At 40.8% G+C, this 23053-nt stretch overlaps 1 protein-coding gene across 3 annotated transcripts in view; it reads right to left on the bottom strand.

Moving 5' to 3' along the window:
* znf385a (zinc finger protein 385A) overlaps nucleotides 1-23053 on the bottom strand; it is a 74715-nt gene that overhangs the window by 24500 nt on the left and 27162 nt on the right. The window contains exon 2 of one of the 3 annotated variants that reach the window (XM_053642850.1): nucleotides 7689-7834. In XM_053642850.1, coding sequence (XP_053498825.1) covers nucleotides 7689-7834 — 146 coding nt within the window. Of the gene's footprint in view, nucleotides 1-17; nucleotides 591-633; nucleotides 1010-7688; nucleotides 7835-23053 lie in introns of those variants that run through there. The other 2 variants (XM_053642852.1, XM_053642851.1) reach the window with 2 other exon arrangements.

Genomic DNA, 23053 nt, shown 5'->3' on the forward strand with positions numbered 1-23053 from the left:
CTGCCCGAGACACTCACCTTTCTGTCCTCAGCACACACAGCCACATCGGTCTCCATGTGTGGGTTTGTGTGTGTTAGCTTGTAGGAAGGGGTGTGTAAAGAGAGTGAATATCTTATCCAGAAGCGATCCACCTGATTTTCCCACACTCACTTATTCTAACATACACCAGTCCAAAGGCTACACACACCCTCCAGTGTTTACAGATCATTTAGTGTTTACAGATCATCATGAGTCTGTTTGTCCTTTTCTTCCTGTATTCTGTCCACACTCTGAGCAGTAGTGTTATGATATATCATTTTCTCTCTCTCCTGTTTTTCTCTCTTGATGTGAGCCTTCTGGCATCTGATGCTTCTCTCTCTCTCTCTCTCTCTCTCTCTCTCTCTCTCTCTCTCTCTCTCTGCCTCTTTCTTACTTCTTCCTCCCCCTTCCTCACTCTCTCTCACTTATTAATAGCCTCGCTCAATGTTCTTTTTATTTTTCTCTTTCCCTGACCAACTTCCTTCCATCTCTCTGTCTCACATATAAGCACTCATTTACATTCACATTCTCTCTCTCTCTCTCTCTCTCTCTCTCTCTCTCTCTCTCTCTCTCTCTCTCACACACACACACACACACACACACACACATACTCACTCAAACTGTCCAGATGCAGAGGAAATGTCATGCAGTCTTCCCCCTCTCTCCTTTTCCCTCCTGTCACTCTCTTTTTCTCTATTCTTCTCTCTTTCAGAGTGTCCGTCTTTCCTCTACACCCCCACTGTATCAGCGCACGACTCCACACAGCTTGCCGGATTTACTCCTCCCCCAGATCCCTCATAGTGACTCAAACTCTCACACTAAATACATCCCAAACTTGAGATCTCAAGCAGCTGCAACTCCGCCTCAATCAGAGGAAAATGTGAAGACCATAAAGCCTTATGGTTCAACTCTCTGAATGTTATTCTTTACCAAAAATGTCAATGTCATGAGTGGAACAATCTCTGTTACCATAAGATACAATGAGATTGTGGCAGGATCATACTTAAACAGGTCATCGATATAGTTAACGTAAATCATAGTGAAAATATGGAAATATTCTGAAGTGTTTTGTGTGGCTTATACCACAGTAATTTGGCAATACTAACAGTTTTTTTTTTTAAATGTATTAAAGAAATCCTACCATTTATCCATTTACATTTTACTGTATACAGTTTAATGTTGTGGAATTTCACACACATTAAGCAACACCTTACAATACAGTTCTTTAATTAATCAGTCCATACAGGATTTCACAGAGTTTTTTTTTCATGATCGTTGCAGCCATTTTTTTGTGCTTTTTTGCAGAAAACTACTTGGTGAAATTGCAATTGCACTAAATTGTTTTGCGCGGTCTTTCACAGTGATATTTGTTTGTAAATGAAACCTTTTAGCTGTACTCATGTTCGACGCACATGAATCGATCAGGGCTTTGTCTGAATGCGCGTTGTGAGGTGTCGCCTTGGCCCAAACCTGCGGAAAATCTGTGGTAATTTTGAAAAATTGCAAGCTCCCCACAAATATTGCAGAGTTTGCTTGAATTTGTGTTCATTTCTGTGATTGCAAAATCCTGGAGGGACTGATTAATGCTTAAGTGCTTACTAGCTTAAGTGTTATTGTAGTAGTTCTTCAATAATTACTATGCTAAAAACAGTCGATCATTCACCGGCCACTTTTCTTGTCTCCCTTGTAGTTAACAAGACACACACACACACACACACACACACAGAGAGAGAGAGAGAGAGAGAGAGAGATTTTCATTTTACCAGGAAACCACAAAGCCCAATATCTTACAACATTACAGTGAGGGAAAAAAGTATTTGATCCCCTGCTGATTTTGTATGTTTACCCACTGACAAAGAAATGATCAGTCTATAACTTTAATGGTAGATTTATTTGAACAGTGAGAGACAGAATAACAACAAAAAAATCCAGAAAAACGCATGTCAAAAATGTTATAAATTGATTTGCATTTTAATGAGGGAAATAAGTATTTGACCCCTCTGCAAAACATGACTTAGTACTTGGTTTAAAAACCCTTGTTGGCAATCACAGAGGTCAGACGTTTCTTGTAGTTGGCCACCAGGTTTGCACACATCTCAGGAGGGATTTTGTCCCACTCCTCTTTGCAGATCTTCTCCAAATCATTAAGGTTTCGAGGCTGACGTTTGGCAACTCGAACCTTCAGCTCTCTCCACAGATTTTCTATGGGATTAAGGTCTGGAGACTGCCTAGGTCACTCCAGGACCTTAATGTGCTTCTTCTTGAGCCACTCCTTTGTTGCCTTGGCCATGTGTTTTGGGTCATTGTCATGCTGGAATATCCATCCACGACCCATTTTCAATGCCCTGTCTGAGGGAAGGAGGTTTTCACCCAAGATTTGACGGTACATGGCCCCGTCCATCGTCCCTTTGATGCGGTGAAGTTGTCCTGTCCCCTTAGCAGAAAAAAAACCCCAAAGCATAATGTTTCCACCTCCATGTTTGACGGTGGGGATGGTGTTCCAGGGGTCATAGGCAGCATTCCTCCTCCTCCAAACACGGCGAGTTGAGTTGATGCCAAAGAGCTCCATTTTGGTCTCATCTGACCTCAACGCTTTCACCCAGTTGTCCTCAGAATCATTCAGATGTTCATTGGCAAACTTCAGACGGGCATGTATATGTGCTTTCTTGAGCAGCGGACCTTGCGCGCGCTGCAGGATTTCAGTCCTTCACGGCGTAGTGTGTTACCAATTGTTTTCTTGGTGACTATGGTCCCAGCTGCCTTGAGATCATTGACAAGATCCTCCCGTGTAGTTCTGGGCTGATTCCTCACTGTTCTCATGATCAATGCAACTCCACGAGGTGAGATCTTGCATGGAGCCCCAGGCCGAGGGAGATTGACAGTTCTTTTGTGCTTCTTCCATTTGCGAATAATCGCACCAACTGTTGTCCCCTTCTCACCAAGCTGCTTGGCAATGGTCTTGTAGCCCATTCCAGACTTGTGTAGGTCTACAATCTTGTCCCTGACATCCTTGGAGAGCTCTTTGGTCTTGGCCATGGTGGAGAGTTTGGAATATGACTGATTGATTGCTTCTGTGGACAGGTGTCTTTTATACAGGTAACAAACTGATATTAGGAGCACTCCCTTTAAGAGTGTGCTCCTAATCTCAGCTCGTTACCTGTATAAAAGACACCTGGGAGCCGGAAATCTTTCTGATTGAGAGGGGGTCAAATACTTTTTTCCCTCATTAAAATGCAAATTAATTTATAAAATTTTTGACATGCGTTTTTCTGGATTTTTTTGTTGTTATTCTGTCTCTCACTGTTCAAATACAACTACCATTATAATTATAGACTGATCATTTCTTTGTCAGTGGGCAAACATACAAAATCAGCAGGGGATCAAATACTTTTTTCCCTCACTGTACGTCTGACTCTGATACTGGAGACTCCTCCAATAAATGCTAAATAAATATCTCCTTAAAGAAAACTTCATGATATCAAGGATTAATTATGTATATAATCTGTTTATGTGGTGCAGCTTCAGTGCTGTCCCTGTGTGAGTTGGTCCTACAGAAACAATAACACAGAACAAGCACATTAATACAAACCTGTTATTTGCCTACTGTCAGACCAGTCAGAGCTGCTATTAGAGAAACTTAAACAACAACCTTCTGACCACTCAGAATTGAGAATTTAACGGTGCTTTGGTATAACCTACCCAGTCTCACAGAAAAAAAATTGCTCAAATGAGAATTACTGCAAAGTTTCAGGCACATACGATTCTCATTATCCATGCGTTCACATGGAAATGCGACGCAGTAACATGGGTATTTTCAAATGCAGAAAGTCTCTGTAATCTCTGTAGCCTATAGAATTCACAGGTTTCCATATACCTTGCTGGGGGTATGATGGTTTAGAGATTAGCACATTTGCTTGGGGGTTGGATTCCCGCCTCTGCCCTGTGTGTGTGGAGTTTGCATGTTCTCCCCATGCTTTAGGAGTTTCCTCTGGGTACTCCGGTTTCCTCCCCTAGTCCAGAGACATGCGTTGTAGGCTGATTGGCATTTCTAAATTGTCCATAATGTGTGAACGAGTGTGAGTGTGTGTGCGATTGTGCTCTGTGATGGGTTGGCACCCCATCTAGGGCATCCTGGCTGTCTGCCTCGTGCCCCGTGTTCCTTGGGATAGTCTCCAGGATCCCCATGTTGTGTGTATGATAAGCAGCACAGAAAATGGATGGATGGATGGATGGATGAACGAAAGCCTGATTTTGTTTGCAGAGGAGAAGCTTCATGAGCCTAAAATTTCCACGTGAATTGTTAATATGTTGCATATTGCATATTGATCAAGTTAAGTTGTTTTTATTGTCATTCTTCTATATAGCTTGTGTACATTGGAATGAAATGTCATTTCTCCAATAGTGTAGTGGTAGCGGTGTTTGTGGCATAACTAGGTGCTGATAATAAGTTGCATGTAAACTTATTTTGTGTGAGGTTGGGCTAGGTACATCATAGTTAACTTTGAGTAGAACCGTAAAATCATGGTAGTATCAAACCCTAGCTCCCATTGTATGCCATAATAAAATGATTGGAAACTATGCTGAAATTGTGTGGGGATTATTTTGAAGGGATAATATTCCCCTCTTACACGTCAGTCTGGAACAGATGTAGGTGTTAATGTGGAATATTTGAGCTACGTATGTGTTCTTGTGCAGAAACCATGATTCCTAGAACACGCAGCAGGTGAACAGTGACAAGTCAACATACAACGTTGGTGACTCACTGAGAGGAAATTCCTGATTCTGCAGCGTAAGTGTGTGCCAGACATTCAAACTGTAAACCCCTACGCTACAGCCAGCTGGGGTAAATTAAGCAGGCACGTCACCACCCATGAGCACATCCATTCAGACAAGCAGGTACATGGCAAATCACATGAACGTTACATTAAGGATCTTGTATGTAGCAGTCACTTGTCTGTTAAGTCTACAAGACCAGATCTGATTTAAATTGAAGTGTATAACAATGGCAAATGCTGTTAACTTAGGCTTGTGCATTGTGGAGACTAAAGTGAACTCAGCCAGAATGACTCCAGCATGGTGTTTTATGTGTCAGCATAATTAATTTAACCTGTTTAACAGTTACAGGAGAACCTCCTAAAGAACAGCCTGTTTCTTTTCAGTGGGGGGCTCCATCAAGTGGACGCTAAACACAGAGATTTCTCGACAGCTGTTTACAGATTCCTTCCCTGTCCCCAAGCCAGGAAGGACAGGAGAGCTAAATATTTCATGCAGATCACAGTTTTAACAGACATAACACTGGTTTGAACTTCATTCTGCTATTACAGCTGTATTTCTATATCTGTGACAAAAAACAAAAAGATGTCACAATTTATTATTCACTTATTCAGCTTAAAGCATATGTTTAGTACCTACTAGGAAGTTATCAGTAACTACAGTTAAAAAAAAAAAAAAAAATTCTGGCAAATTATGTAGTTAAAGGTGCATAAGGTAAGAGTTTGCATGCTACCTAGAGTTAGCATTAGCAAAGACTGCCATGACCACTTTCAAGCACAATCGGACATTCAGCTGCTTGAAAGCCAAGAAATAACACAATAAGCACGGAATTCGGCTCATGCTGATTTATGAGAAAGGTCTAGAGTGTCTTTTGTAATCTTGTTTTTCTTCGTAATGTGCTCTCATAAGAGTTATGCTCCAGTATTTGCATTATTAGTATAGTAAGCCACATGATAAGCCATTCAGCTGCATAAAGACCAAATTATAACACTATGAAGACCTGAAATTCAGCTCACACTGATTCATCAGAATGATCAAGAGTGCCTTTGCTCTTCTGTTTTGCTGTATATATATATATATATATATATATATATATATATATATATATATATATATATATATATATATATGTAATTGATCAGTTATGTAAAGCCGGCCTTTATCCTTTATACATGTTGCGTTTACTTTGCTAATTATATACCCAGCGTCATCCCTGTCTCCATTAATAAATGATTGCATTATAGAAGAGCACTGCCGGTGTTTATTTTGGTTTTACTGCGTTTCTTGTCATTACGTTTTTTGAAGCACATGTTATTTTTACTTGCTGTAAAGTATCTGTCTTTGCTGGGTGCTTATCAGCATATTTTTCTCTCTTCGAACTTACTGAGTTAGGGTGGCTTGAAGGGGCACTGGGGAGTGTCTATGAAAAGAGACTGATGTACACAAAAACAAGCAGGCTGTCCCGACCCACAGTTTTCCAAATGCGTTTTCTGAGTGACTTTTATTGTATGAAAACCATTTACTATTGCACCGTTAAGAGAGGAACTGACTGATGGGCCAGCTGAGAGTTTATAAGAGGTTAGAGATAAAATCTTAAGCTAACAAAGGCCTTGTGTTTGCATTTCACTGTATAATAGTGTCTTGCACAATCTATCCTTCTTATATTTCAGGATTCCAGTGCTATTTTATTGAACTGCTAACTGCTGCAATCCTCAAGATAACGTCCAGGTGTGCTGTCCTGTCCATTAAAAACCCAGGTCATGAAATTCTTATAAATTCCATTAGGTAATGTGCCGACACTGCAGTGTGCTTTCAGCAGTGTCCTAGAGGGGAGGTCAGTCCGTCCTTCCAGCCTCTCCAACACCCCCATCTGCTGGGCAGCAGGCACATCTCCCTCATCAGCCTCACCCAGCATGTACCACTACACACTAACCCATGGATCAGGAACAACAGATTTATGGGCTGATTTCAAAGGTCAGACTGCTACAGTGTACACATGCCCATCCCTGAACTTGCTTGAACAAAAATGGCAACTTGAAAAGAACAAAGTTACAACTAAGTCTGCACACAGAATAAAAAAGAAATTTCATGTGATTCTACGATGTTTGAATGTAACAAATGTGGTCAAAACCATCATTTAATTGAAAAAAACATTAGAGCTAAATTTTTGCCAACAACTGCAGCTACAAAAAATACATATGCATAACTCATCTAACTGAATCCTAGCTATTTAAAATTAAAACATCACTTGGCTAAAATATCATTTAAAGGATTTGGAAGAACTGAGGGCAATTTGCTTTAATGATCTGGCACAGAAACTGTATTTTCCCTCTATCTGCGCTCTCATACATAGCCAAAGGGCACAGCAAATTTTACACTGGCAATAACTGTGAGCAAACATCTAAACCAACATTAGAACTACAAGTCAAAGTTGGCTTCGACACACGAATAAAAGCAGGTGTCTTTTTTTAACATGTTCTTTCAAATGCACCCTGTAAACTAGGAAGAGTTCTGAATGAGCAAAACTGCTAGCATTGGAAACTGAAATGATTAGCCATAAATCACCTTGTGTTTATTCATGGCCCAGGGCAAATCAATGAGATCAGCCAAAGCAAACAACCAGCAGACATTTGCAAAGGGTGCATGTGGCAAAACATCTTTATCTGGCATGTTAGTATGATTAAAGCATGGTGTTCTAATACACTCTGTCAGAGGATGTGTGTGGTGAATCAGACACCTTGGCTGGTTGATCAGACTCAACGAGCTCAATTTATCTAATCTGATCTTTATAAAGATCAATTTATCTATTGATATGATGTGTGGGTGTCGATGAGGCTTTACCATTGGGAAATTACCAAAGAGTCCAAAAGGAGTAGGACAAAGTTGTCTTTACTCACTGTGTTAAAATTGTGGAAGAGTCCAACACTGTGAGGCGGGGGTGTCTCCATGGGGAACTGCAGGAAGGGCTTCATGTCCAGATGAGGCTGGATCATTGTGGGGGTCCGCAAAAATGTGGGGACTGCCCCTGTTCTGTTGATACTTCCTGTATAAAAATAAAGGCAAAAGATTTTTTTGATAATATAATCATTGTTTGATTGTGAACAGGTCTGTCGAGGACTAACAAAGAGTCTGAAACAAGGCCAGACTTTTGCTAGTATTTAAGGTATAGTTTAGGGTTGAAACACAATATCACTGTCTGTAACTGTATCTGTTTATTGCTCCATATATATTGCTGGATGTGGCCCAACTGAGACAGGCACATGAATATTTTTTTAAATCCTAATGCTCTGAAACAGCCCTGTCTCACTAAGCCTCTCTCTTTGTCATCTTCCTCCTTCTTCCGCTCTCTTCTGCCCCTTCTCTCCTGTCCTCACTCCGTCTCTTTCCTTTAATCCCCTGCCACCAGTGCAACCTTGTGGATGAGGCTCTGAAATGAGCTGCTCTTCAAAATGCATCTTTAGCAAGTAGTTACTTAAAGCTGCTTAATTTTCACAGTTGGATTTTCCTCGCTTCCAGTTCCCAGAAGACCTCTTTTCTTCTTGTCTAGGGCTCTCTCTTTCATCTCCACCTCTCTATTTCTCCCAGACATTTTCTCCAGTTCTTTTTCAAGTCTGTTTGTCAGCCTCTTTTTTTGATTCTGCAGTGCACTTCTCAGATGGGTTTCTCAGCAAGAGCCATCAGCAGGTTGGGCCTGCTGTGAATGCTTCTGTCACTGAGGGCTGCTGACAGGATGTTATGAGAGGAGAGGGAAAAACTGGTCGAAAAGAGGAGAGAGAAGAGATGAGAGAGAGTTTGAAGAGAAAAATGTGTTTGATGCCGTTCATTTTCAGGTCGTGCTCATGTGCACATCTTGCTCCTTTTCTACGTTGGCACCTCAGGCACAAATAATCTTTTGCTTCATTAAGTGATAGTGAGTGTGCAGACCTGCAGGACTTCCTAATGGCAGGTCAGGACACAAACAGCCCATGAGAAAGGAGACGGAACATCAGTGGTGGAAATAGAAATAGAAAGCAAAAGAAAGAACATCTACTTGGTGATAAAACACTGGTGATCTGGTTCTGGTGTTTCTAAAAGGGTGGAACTCCTTGGTGCATCCTGTTCCTTTACACCTAGGCAGTAGCTTCATGGGTGCTGAAACCACTGTGTGGCTTATTGCTTACTCAAAATGACACTATACAACAGTTAGATTGAAGCAATAAGCCATGAGATCATCCAATTCATGACGAGATTGAGGTGTGTGTTGTTGGTTGGGGGATTACATTTGAGGTACATTTCTCTTGCTAAAGCTAAATGCAAAAAAAAAAAAAAATCCAGTTGTCACCAAGTTTGTGGAGATCTACCTTCCTGAAGACTTTAGCTCTAACCATAATTGTGCCCAACTGACCAGCTAAACATTGCCTTAAGAAGTTCTTGATCAACTAAAACAGGTGTGTTAGATTTTGGATTGGATATGAAACCTACAGGAAAGTAGATCTCAAGGAAGAGGGTTGGTGACATCTTTAGGACATCTTTATGTCATAGGATAACATTTTTGTTAGTTCTGTAGTCAAAGCCAACTCCAAGAACAAGTCTTAAAGGGGTCAAGGCCGAGTCAAGATTGAGTCCAAATGAAAGCAAGACAGATCAAGATTGAGACTAAAAACCATTCAATCCTTTTCAAGGTCCATCTTTTTACTTCATACATACACTGCATCAATGATTAGGTTGTGTCTCCAAGAATAAGGAATTATTTCTTGTCAAACGTTGTGCATGCAGAAAGAAAAGGCCCAAGGCCCTTAAGAAGTCCAAGTACAAATGGCAATAAATCAAAGGCATGTTCAAGTCATTACAGAAAACATCTTGATTCCTAGACTTGATTCCTGTGTATGAATAACTTTGAGTGGTAAAATATGTTCTTAAAGTCAAAAGTACAACCTCTGACTTTGTAAAATCATCCAAGAATGGCATTATTTTTATTCATTAGTAAACTGTCACATCTGATTATGGCACTGAGGAAACCCGCTTGCAAAGATGTTCTTTAGCGCTACAAACCAGCATGATCACCAGCAGGTGTAGCAGAGGAGACATTTTTACAGCTCACATAACTGTTCTGCATAAGAGACCACTGCACTGTGGGGCCCTAGCGTCAAAGTGTTTACACCACATACATGGCAGCATGCACTACATTTATAAATATTAGAAACATAGAGGATATCAGACCCTTTGCATACCAGCTGTGAAGCAGTATAGCTATTGTTAGAGAGAGAGAGAGAGAGAGAGAGAGAAGGAGAGACATAGATGTAGAAAGAAATACCTGAGAAGGCAGGGAGTGAAGCAAAGTGGTGGAAAAGGGAGGTGTGTGTGCATGTGCGTGTGTGGTTGTCCTTACAGTCTTGAGAGTCATAATGTGTTTGACAGTGCACCACAGCCAGAGTGTATAAATCAGGTCCCGGCTGCTTACTCGCCCTAGTGTATAATTACATCATTAAAATGAAAGCACCCTTTCGAGACCTGGTTCTCACTATAAATCACATTCATACGTGTCCTTTCAGGCATGTGTGAGAGAATATATACAGAGTTTGTTTACATGCAATATAATGTATCTGTACATATGCAAACTTAAAATAAACTAGTGCGTAATGTCATGATTGGTGGATTTGGATTTAATCATCAGCAGCATCGCATACAATAACAAAAACACACATAATTAGTTAGCCCAGATCAAGGGCTTATACATACATAACTCAAACAAGAGTGCTGATTAGCCATCGAAGCACTGTCAGATGCTCTGCTGAAAGACAAACAGACTTGATGATGGTACTGTGGTCTTAACAACCTCATCAAACCCCCACAGAGCACACCAGCTATGCTGTAGTGGCTCAAGATCTAAAGTCTCTCCTAGCTGGCCCGGAGAACCTGATCAGGGCTGTGGGGTGAATGATGGACACGGCTGTCTGGGGAGACAGGGAGGGGGACAGTGCGGGTTTTGGAAGTCGATAAAACCTTGTGACATGCCAGGAATCCTGCAACACATGCAGAGGGCCATAATCACGCCTTTTAAACAACCCACAGTGCAGGGACTGTGCCAGTGACCACAATATTACAGCCAACAGAGAGTGAGTGTATACGAATAACAACATGGCAAGAGGAAGCGGCTGTAATGTGAATGTTTGAAAGCATTGGAAGGAGGATGTAGAGGCTGAGTGTGAATAATAGAGGGTTGGGATTTGTAAAGGGGTGGTGCTGAGGTTTTATAAATAGACAGAAGTGCACCAGAAGATCATGGTTGCAGGAAAGCAATTGACCAAACTCAAATAACTCTGTTTAGCCCTGATAAATAGAGGATCATACATTTCTCTAATAATAATCTTCTTTGGTGCATTTGTTATTTGCACTGATCTTGTGAAGCAGGAAATGGGATGAACACATTTTAAAGACCATCATGGAAGTAGCTGAGTAAAATGGTGAGATTTCTGATATTGTTCAGGTTTTTAAAAAACAATGAACAAATCATTCATATTCATATGGGTCTTTTGAGATTTTTCTCAATTACTGACCAACTGTCTCGGTTCTGAGGATTCAGTGGTTCAAATCAGTGTCTTCAGGGGCAACAAAGCACCAAATAATCTGTCCAGGTTTTTAGACAAGTGGTGGCAATGGAAGGCGGCAAGATCAGAGTAATGAGTGGCACCAGCAAGTTGTACTATATGGCCAAAGGTTTGTGAACACCTGACCATCAAATCTATATGTGGGCCTTTCCCAATGTGTTGCCACAAATTTTGAAGAACACAATTGTCTAGAATTCTGTGTATGCTGTAGCATTAAGATTTCCCTTCACTGGAACTAAGGGGACCAAACCGGTTCCAGCAAGACAATGCATCTGTGCACAAAGTGAGATCCATAAAGATATGGTTTGCCAAGGATGGAGTGGAAAATTTTGAGTGGCCTGCACAAAGCCCTGACCTCATCCCTACTGAACACCTTTGGGATGAACTAGAATGCCCACTACAATTCATGCCTTCTCACATGATATCATTGCCTGACCTCACTAATGTTCTTGTGGCTAAATGATGAGAAATCCCCACAGCCATGCTCTAAAATCTAGTCGAAAACGTTCACAGAAGTTAAAAGGAGATCAACTCCATATTAATTGTCATTGTTTTGGAATTGGACATCCAACAAGCATATATGGTATACATCACCTCTGGCTTGCTCATTAGGGACACATTCATACATTTAAAATCTATATTCTGAATTTATATATTCTGTAAAGCCGCTTTGGGACAGTGTCCACTGTTAAAAGCACTATAAAAAATAAAACTCAATTGAATTGAATATGAGTTTGTGTCATGTATCAAGAAACTCTGGACTCCAGTTCCCATCAGCCACTGCACTGCACTAGCTGTCACATGACCACCTGCACCTGATTCACGTTTTGTTAATGAGCACTCGTGTGTATATATAGTCATTGTCTGCACTGTTTGCTTGTCTTTCGTTGTCCTAGACTCTTGTCGTTTATGTCTCGGTGTTTTGTTTCATGCCACAGTGTTATACCAAGTTGTCTTAGTGTCTTTGTCTCATAGTACATTTGTTTAAATAAATGTCATTATCTGCACTTGCTTCTGCCTCAACCTCGATACGTGACAGAACGAAAGACCCATTATCAGAAGCAGCAGATCACCAAGATGGACGCCTGGTTTGCAGCATATGAGGAGTGGTATAGAGGACTATTGGAGCAGGGAAGAAGGACAGATGAACTACTCGCTCAGAATGACCGCATGCTCGGGCTGCCGCGGCGGGACAGACCATGCACCAGGTCACCACCAGCAATGCTCACAAAAGACTACGCCATGCCACGCCGACAGGAGGGGGAGTCTGTGGTCGGGGCTGAGACCAACTCCCACCCTCTCTCCCCTATTATGGCTCTCGCTCAGCCTTCATGTTCAGTGGAGGACGTCGCTCTGCCTCCACGTTCCGTGAGAGACATCGCTCCATCTCCTACCGGACTCAAGGATTCCCCACTGTTCAGCTACCCCAAAGTCGCTCAGCCTCCCTGTTCAGCTGTGGACGTCGCTCAGCCATCCTGTTCAGCTGAGGTCGTCAATTAGCCTTCCTGTTCAGTTGAGGTCGTCGCTCAGCCTCCCTGCTCAGCTGAGGTCGTCGCTCTGCCTCCCTGCTCAGCTGAGGTCGTCGCTCAGCCTCCCTGTTCAGCTGTGGACATCGCTCAGCCTCCCTGGTCAGCTGTGGACGTCGCTCAGCCTTCCTGTTCGGTTGAGGTCGTCGCTCCGCCCCCCTGCGCGGCCGAGGTCGTCGCTCCGCCCCCCTTCACGGCCGAGGCTTCGCTCCACCCCCCTGCACGGCCGAGGTTGTCGCTCTGCCCCCCTGCTCGGCCGAGGTCGTCGCTCCGCCTCCCTGCTCGGCCGAGGTCGTCGCTCCGCCTCCCTGCTCGGCCGAGGTCGTTGCTCCGCTGTCCAGCTCCGCCGAGGACGTCGCTCCGCTTCCCTGCACCGACGAGGACGTCGCCCCGCTTTCATGTTCTGCCGAGGACATCGCCGCGCTTTCCTGTTCTGCCGAGGAAGTATCTCTGCCTCCCTGTGCCGTTGTGGAAGACGCTCGGCCTCCTGGTTTTGCTGGGGACATTTTGCCCAGGGGGCCAGGACCACCAGATGGAGGACGTATAATTTTGGGCGCTCTGGGAGTAGCGCCCTTCGGGGAGGGTTCTGTTATGTATCAAGAAACTCTGGACTCCAGTTCCCATCAGCCACTGCACTGCACTAGCTGTCACATGACCACCTGCACCTGATTCACGTTTTATTAATGAGCACTCGTGTGTGTATATATAGTCATTGTCTGCACTGTTTGCTTGTCTTTCGTTGTCCTAGACTCTTGTCGTTTATGTCTCGGTGTTTTGTTTCATGCCACAGTGTTATACCAAGTTGTCTTAGTGTCTTTGTCTCATAGTACGTTTGTTTAAATAAATGTCATTATCTGCACTTGCTTCTGCCTCAACCTCGATACGTGACAGTTTGACGGTCCGGTGTCATACAATTGGCCATATACTGTACATAAAGGGCTAAATTGCATTAAATATTTTGCTTGCTCCTTAGCACAAAAATGAATGGCTACATAATGAGGTTACTATATAGATCCATAATACTGAAGAAATTTGGTCTAATTATCTACAATGTTGATTTAAAGCAAAAGTCCACCCTGACCCATAGGGGACAACAAGCAGGTTTCAGTGTGAGCTCCTAAAAGCAAATATATAAGAGCTTTTTTATTATACACCATGTTCCAGGACATCCATCTATCCATCCATTTTCTGTACCACTTATCCACAGTGTCACGGGGAGCCTGGAGCCTATCCCAGGGGACTCAGGGCACAAGGCAGGGGACACCCTGAACAGGGTGCCAACTCATCGCAGGGCACAATCACACACATTCACACACTACAGATAATTTGGAAATGCCAATCAGCCTACAATGCATGTTTTTGGAATGGGGAGGAAAGTGGAGTACCTGGAGGAAGCCCCCAAAGCACAGATAGAACATACAAACTCCCGGAGGTGTGAGGCAAACGTGCTAACCACTCAAAGCTATAAAATGCAATGCAGCTATATGACACACTTGAGTCATGGTAGAGATTTGGTTCGGCTAGACTGCGATCTACAAGATGTCAAGCATGATGGTGTTAAAGGCAGTATTAGCATCAAAGTTGAAGCTTTGGAACCTGATCTGTTTGAGCAGAGTGTATAGATGAGGAGGTGATAGAGCTGGACAGTCTAAAGGACTAAAGCACTGCTGCATTACTCTCTTTAGGTAGAAATGAAAAATGGGCTAATCCTGCTGCCACCAGTATCAGCAGGTAGACGAGCAGCATCGTAGGTAATGTAGGAAACCCTTAACCAAAATGAAATAGACCAACATGTTGATGATAAAAAAAAATTCTATGCAGAATTTTATTACAAAATAAAACTTGAAGATCACATTAATTGTAATAATTAACATGAAAATTGTTCGTGTGGATTTTTCCTTTAAGTCTGTCAGAACTGAATGTTAAAGTTGGGATAGCAAGATAGGTGACAAGATTCAGTTTAATCGTGGCAGCTTCTATTTGCCCACATTTTGCCATGCCTCATACTCCAGGACTGCAGCGCCAGACCTGGCCATGCCATTCTCCAAACAAATCATTATTTGAATAGCTTTGTTCTGCTGGAATCTGGGAGATGTACTCCCCAAACACTTACTTGTGCTGCTGCATTCTCTCTCTTTGTCTCCCTTCACCTTAGAGACAAAGAGCTGTGCAAGAAGGGCTCAATAGAAAATAAGAACAACAAATGAGAGATGAGAGAGAATGATAAGAAACAAAAGGAAATGGGAAAGGAGGATGGGAGAATTGCTTTCTTTGGAAGAATATAGATACCAGATGTCCCCCCCAGGTGAGCATCCATAAGAGAGCGAAAGAGAGAGATATCCCATGCCTTAAATGGCTGACTTCTGATGGGGCAATCCTCGGTTGTGAGTTCTGTAATGCCGTAGGGTGTCTCTTTTCTCATTTTGGGGTTCCAGTGGCTGCACACTAGTATCCTCTATGAGCCATTAAACACCTATTGGTAAAGTCGCTTACAAAACCGCTTGTGTTATTAGCTAGGAAAAATCACAGCAGATGCTTTGTTGAGAGAAAAGAATTTTGAGCAGCAACAATGATGAACAGAAAGATATAAAATAAATATACAGTATCATGGTTGAAATGGACATAGGACAAATGGCATACAGTAAATAATTAAACCTAGTACCTGATTTCATCTATAGCCTATAGCCTATATCATTTGATATGGATGTCATTTTAATTTGCTGAAGTGATCGTCTACTATTTCTTTTTGGCACATAGGGATAGCGAATGACTCTCGTCTCCATTTGAAATCTGAATCAAAACGACAAATATTTCACAAGCTTTTGCCCAAGCATTTGAGTGAGTAATGACACAGCGACTTTATGATGCTGCGTTCCAAATGTTTAGTTTTTTCACCCATTCACCCTTCAAAAAATCTAGCACAGTACAGGTTCCCCTTTGGTTGATATCATCTAATTGTGGACTTGATGGAAAACCACAGGGCTCAGGGCACCATTTTCGATGGGATTATGGGTCTTTCAGTGTAATATTCCCCTGACAGTTTCAAATTCCTCTGTCAGGAAATAGAGTTTGCTAAGGACACTTCTCATAAAGAGTAGGGGTGTCCTGGTGAAATTCCCCCATTGGCCCTTCTCTATCATAGCCCCGTAATAATCCCCATCTCTGAATTCAACATCACTCTCTCATCTCCACTAGGAGCTGGTGTGTGGTGGGTGTTCGGGCGCATTATGGCTGCCGTCGCATCATCCAGGTGGATGCTACACACTAGTGGTTGTTGAGGAGATCCCCCTCACCCCCCACTATGTAAATCACTTTGAGTGTCTAGAAAAGCGCTGTATAAATGTCACTGTATCTAACTAACTTTGCTCAAACACCCAGCAGTTGCAGCTTGGCAGTTCTGAAATTTTAACTCATGACCTTCCAATCAGCAGTCCAATGCCTTAACCACTGAGCTTCAACTGCCCTAGATGTCCCACTATGACCAGGTGCTATGCAGATTCTGCAGGCACAAGCGTGACTGGAAGCCAGAGTACAGTTGCCAGTCCCTCCACAGAAACTGCTGTTTGCCCGACATGCTTGTCTTTTCAGGCGAAATTTCACGACGCAGCAATCACCTTAAGTGTGAGATCAGAGTTAAGAGAGTTGCAGAAAACATAGTCTAGATACACATATTTGTAATGGTCAATTACTCAAGAAGAACAATTGTCCTGACTAATTAGTGGCTAAAATATTTATCAGATGAAGAAAATCACGACTTGATTGTACAGTCCAAGCCCAAATGCATTTTGTATTACTCATCAATAAATGGAATTGTAACATAAGAGAAAGGCCACACTTGAACCTCCACCTTTCTTCCTAACTAATGTCCTAGAAGTTTTCATCTATCTGTTTCAAAGATCACAAAGTGACAAAGATTACATACCCACCCATACTATGCAACAACTCCTACCCAAGAAGCTTTAGTGGCAGTTCCACAATCTCTATTAATATCATTTAGTTGAGGCTTTGGTCTGCACTCTCAAATGCCTAGTTGAAGAAATATGCGTTAACCCCATACTGAACATTAATTATTTATTAATTATTATTAATTAACATTATTATTATTTATTAATTAATTATGGTCACAGCTGTGCTGTTTGGAGATGATTCCTGGTGAGAAAATGGTATTCTGAGAACGTCTTCAGCATGCTTGCATCATTGGAGAAGAACAAAGCTAAAATGATGGCTATACGGTACTCCAGTCAAACAGCTGAAGAGAGGAACATTAGGAGGGAATTATGTAGGGCCAGGAAAAAGGCTATAATTACTGGTGCAGTAAACTACAGTAGGCAGGTGACACCCCTCTCACTGTTCAAGTGAGCACTTTAATTTATGCAGGAACATTTGGTGCATGTTTGAGGAGGCAATCAGCAAGGGGAAAGATGCGTTCGCTCATCATCATTATTTTACCACAGAATACACAATGGCTGTCTCTTCTGACAGCTTAATTATTAAAAGATGGGACTCTGAACTGTGATATTCTTAATTATTATTTCACGAGTTCACCGAGTTTTTTTTTTTTTCTTTTGAGATTGTTACATCCAAAGATGCTTGATTTTGCTGCAGGTTTTTCCCAAATTTATCCAAATTTGCAAAAAATTCCACTTTTTTTCGGAAAAATACTTGAATCGGCGAAATTCACTGTCTTTCGCAGTGATTGTATGTTGGTAAATGAGACCTTTCATGTTTGATGCACGTAAAGGGAAAAGGGCTTTGGCTGAATGTGCTTTGTGATGTCATCACTTGGCTCAAATCTGTGGAAAATCAGCAGTAATTTTGAAAGATTTCAAGCTCCTGCGAATACTACAGTGTTTCCTTGATTTTGCGTTCATTTCTGTGATGGCAAAATCACAAAATCCTGGAGGGACTGATTATTAGAGTGTGAGCAAACATGAGTGGGACCTGTGGTACAATTGTAACACCTGTTATAACTGTAGATCATGCTTCAGAGGTGTTTCAGACTGTTACGAAAAGCAGAGAAATGCTTTATAATCATTTAGATCTCATTCACCTGCTCATTAATATCCATGTCCTTTCAGGTCTCCCATCTTTTACAAAAACTAACACAGCAAATTGAAGGCAACAGCAGATCTGCTTCATGGACGCGACTCTATGCTTTTTCTACGCCACTCTTTCTCTCATGTCTGTGTCCGTTCTGTGCTCAGCTGTGGCTCAGGCTGGAGAAATAACTCATTCATTTAGCCAGTTTAGGTCTAATTAGCAGAGCATCAGCAGAGCTCTGTTTTGTATTCTATCACCGTCTCTGCACAGAGGTAGAGGAGAGACAGAACCTTCACCTGACTGCCAAGACCATACATCATCCAAATAAACCCTCCAGAATAAACCCCACTGCTGTGTCGTAGTCACATACATCTCCCAAAAACACACTGCATGAGCTGAACCCGGATATTGTCTTTCAGCTTTCACCTGCATGTATACAGGTGCATCTCAAAAAATTTTTATATCGTGGAAAAGTTCATTTTTTCTGTAATTTAATTCAAAAAATGGAACTTTCATATATTCTAGATTCATTACACATAATATTTCAAGCCTTTTTTTGTTTGTTTGTTTTAATCTTGATGACAATGACTTACAGCTCATGGAAATCAAAAATCCAGTATCTCAAAATATTAGAATAAAGAATTTATAATACAGAACAGAAATGTCTCAGTGTCGCATTTCTAGTGTCAAGCCACTCCTGAACCTATCCTGAGACAACGTCAGAAGCGTCTTACCTGGGGAGAAACAAAACTGGACTGTTGCTCAGTGATCCAAAGTCCTCTTTTCAGATGAAAGTAAATTTTGCATTTCATTTGGAAATCAAGGTGCCAGAGTCTGAAGGAAGAGTGGAGAGGAACAGAATCCAAGTTGCTTGAAGTCCAGTGTGAAGTTTCCACAGTCAGTGATGATTTGGGTTGCCATGTCATCTGCTGGTGTTGGTCCACTGTGTTTTCTCAAGTCGAGAGTCAATGCAGCGTCTACCAGGAGATTTTAGAGCACTTCATGCTTCCATCTGCTGACAAGCTTTATGGAGATGCTGATTTCCTTTTCCAGCAGGACTTGAACCTGCCCACAGTGACAAAACTACTAGTAACTGGTTTGCTGACCATGGCATTACTGTGCTTGATTGGCCAGCCGACTCGCCTGACCCGAACCCCATAGAGAATCTACGAGAGACACCAGACCCAACAATACAGACGAGCTGAAGGCCGCTATCAAAGCAACCTGGGCTTCCAGAACACTTCAGCAATGCCTCAGGCTGATCGCCTCCATGCCAAGCCACATTGATGCAATAATACCTGCAAAAGGATTAAAGCCCCGACCGAGTATCGAGTGCATAAATTAACATACTTTTCAGAATGTCGACATTTCTGTATTATAAAGTCTTTCTTCTAATATTTTGAGATACTGGATTTTTGATTTCTGTGAGCTGTAAACCGTAATCATCAAGATTAAAACAAAAAAAGGCTTTGAAATATTTCACTTTACGTGTAATGAATCTAGAATATATGAAACTTCCACTTTTGGAATTAAATTACAGAAATGGTTTGAAAATGAACTTTTCCACAATATTCTAATTTTTTTAGATGCACCTGTACTGCTGCTTCATGCTGCATTCCTTGGTTGCACATTTACTGCAGCACATCTGTTATGAGTGTGTGGGTCAACAGCAGATAAACTAATGCAGGCAGTCCCATTACCTCACTGCCAGCACATAAAAGCCATGCCAGGTCTCTAGAGAAAGTTCCTCATTAAAGATGTACATTTAATTAGCATGAATCAGAAAGCGAAGCTCATCCTCAAACCCGCAAATGTGCGGCTAGGTCCAGAAAACATTAATGACCATTAAAAATAATAACAGAAGCATTAAGCAATGTTTGCTGAAATAATTTTTCATGTACACAGTGAGACAGTTGTTGGATTGCAGTTACTGATGTGAATAAACATCTTGAAATGGTCATAACCCTAACCCACAATGACTGTCCTGACTGTTTCTGTTATATCGACTATGTTAGTCATGTGACATGATTAAGCCAATTGTATAATTACGAATATTATTATGTGTATAATAATGAATCATTACTGTACTCTTTCATTTGTTTTGCTTCCAGAAGATTCTTTCTAAATATGCTTGGTTTTTGAGTGTAAATTATCGAACATCATTCTGCAGTTTCTTATCCCAAGTAACTTCAAATGATAATGAAGGTTTTGTCAAATTTATTATGGTGTTATGCATTTGATAACTTTTGAACTATACAGTAAAATAAATTCCACTTACCCCCTCAGTGCATATTTATTTTATGAATATATAATATTGAATATTCAAACATTAGACTTATTATTAAAGGAATATTCTAGAAAATATTTAAGGTACCCCGGATTTCATTTTGAATCAATAATCTGTGTAAAATAATAAATAGTTTGATGTGTTTTAATTAATTATTTCATACCTAAGAAGCTTCTTAATTTAAACTAGCAAACCTGTCAAGATATACCATAGCCATTATGTTCATCACGTACATTAAACAGTTAACTAACTGGTTATCAAGCAGTGGCTGCCACTAAAAGTTTCCAGGTACCACGTTTACAGAAGCACTGAGAAAGCCTATAAGGTGCTGAGAAAAGTAAATGGTTTTTAACCGGTCAATTGTAGCTCTTTTTATATTTGTTACTGCTAGAATTTTCTTAAATTTTTAAATACGTTTTATTTTAAGTTTCAGTCTCAATAAAGTTTTAATGCTTTATTTTAAAGTCATCATTCAGTAATAAAAGAGTAGCGTCTTGAGAAAAAACATGGCAATAAAATTAAAAATCATATTTGTTACCCTATCCTAAAATCTTTGCACACCTGGACAGTCTCATAACATGTGCATTAGCGTATCGGAAGTGTCTAGACTCTAACCAGTCATTTTAGAATGTCTAAGCAATGCTGTGGGATTAGATCTTAGCCTATATCATTATCCGGCCTTGATCTCAGCTCACGTGCATAAACTGGATCTAAATATATTTTCAGTGTGAGAAAAAGACAACTTTAAGTCTGTCATAAAAAGACGATAATAGTTTGAGGCATCCAAAATGTCCAAAACAGTCCTAGCATTAGCTTATGATTAATTTACTAATCTTTGTACTAAAGTTGCTCTACATTTGAATTCAATACAAGTCACTTGGCTTTTAATGTCTTCTACAGTTTCCAAAGACTGACACATTGGGTATAAATTCGATCCCTGGATGTTCTTTACCTAGACAATAGGGAGAGACACCTTCTCTCCAGGGCTTAAAAATAAATCTAGGTTGTGTACACTAGATTTTAGAAAAAAACTGTGCTTGTCTATTCTTGTATGCATACGTTTGGCATTTGCTGGTGCCACTATAGTTTCACTGTGGAACTGAGAATAAATCTGACTACACCTGAGTGGGAGAAAAAATCTGAATCTGAAAGAAATATCTGAAAGTGAAAGTATATAGTTAGTTATTAGATGTTGTAAATTTAAGAAACAGATTATTATGTGAATATCAAACACTTTCTGTGTCAAACTTTTTTTTTATGTTATTGCAATTCAACCAATTGTGAGTATGGTCTTTACTGCCCATGCAGTGTTCAGAGACACAACACAGCACTATTAAAAATCTAATCACAATATTTCTGATTTTAAGTTCACGAATTATTTGACTTGGCCTGTTTTTTGTTTTTTTTTTTCAATTTTTTTTTATTTTTATGAATGCATCAACATAAATCAACATCATATGTATCTACAGATTTTGTTTGTTTTATACACTATATGGCCAAAGGTTTGTGGATACCTGACCATCGCACCCATTAGTGCTTTAGAGTATCCCATTCCAGATTTATTTTCTTTGTACTGTTATAATAACCTCCACTCTTCTGGGAAGGCTTTGCACTAGATTTTGGAGCGTGCATGGCTGTGGGGATTTTTAATCATTCAGCAGCAAGAGCATTATTGAATTTAGGTACTGATGTCAGGTGTGGAGGCCTGGGGTGCAGTCAGCGTTCCAGTTCATCCCAAAAGTGTTCAGTGCAGATGAGGTCAGGGCTATGTGCAGCCCACTCGAGTTTTTCTACTCCAACCTTGGCAAACCATGTTTTTATGGAGCTCGCTTTGTGCACGGGGTTTTGTCATGCTGGAACAGGTTTGGACCTCTTAGTTCCAGTGAAGGGAAATTGTGATTTTATGGCAACAGTTTGGGGAAGAGCAACATACGGCTGTGATGGTAAAGTGTCCACAAACTTTTGGCCATATAGTGTATCTTCTGCAATAGTGCACCAGCAGAAAAAGAGCTAATTTTAGGTATCCAAACATTCAACAAATAAATGTTGCAGAGAAATATTTGAATGTTATTAAAGAAAGTAACATTTTAATTAACAGGCCACTTTTCTTTGAGACAAACATAATTAAGGCTGTCTTGCATACGAGTCTTGTGTACGTTTTATACATTCTATGATTGTACCTAAATGAAAGATAATTTCATTAGCTTTGCATTACAGAATTTCTGTACAGTATAGTATGTTGATATTGTGCTCTGTAAGTTCATCTGATTGAGTATGGTATGGTTTGTAATAGGAAGACTTGTTATTGGTTGTTTGGGCTAATTACATCCTGTTGACTAATTATGGAGTGCTTTTCATCAAGCTAAATATTCATGTGATGATGCTTTGGTACTTAAGATTTGTGGGAAGTTTGTGTGTTTCTTTTGTTTGTTTGTTTCACATCCTATTAAATTCATCTTTTGGCAATGCTTGACTATTGTGCAGTTGTTTTCTGTTTACAGGACTCAATGAAGAAGCAAAGTGTCTTTTGTCCACAAGGAGGTGCTAGCATAATTTCTTCTACTTGGCCAGAATATAAATAACTGCAGTTCTCCCTTGCGTTTATCACTTTTCATGCTTAATCAGTTTGTTTCCCCCGTCCTAATGTATGGCTCCTGTTTCCCTGTTGTTTAAATTGCTAAAAACGTTTAAAAGCAGATAATATTTCACGAGTACACGGTAAACCTCTAGAGTCAGGTTCTGTAGTTCATGATGAATTATTCCAGATGAAGCAGCGTCTTCTGTAAATGGTTTGCTCCCTCTTAAACATAATTTCATATGTG

The sequence above is a fragment of the Ictalurus furcatus genome, chromosome 15 (assembly GCF_023375685.1).
Source record: "Ictalurus furcatus strain D&B chromosome 15, Billie_1.0, whole genome shotgun sequence".
NCBI classification, from domain to species: Eukaryota; Metazoa; Chordata; class Actinopteri; order Siluriformes; family Ictaluridae; genus Ictalurus; species Ictalurus furcatus.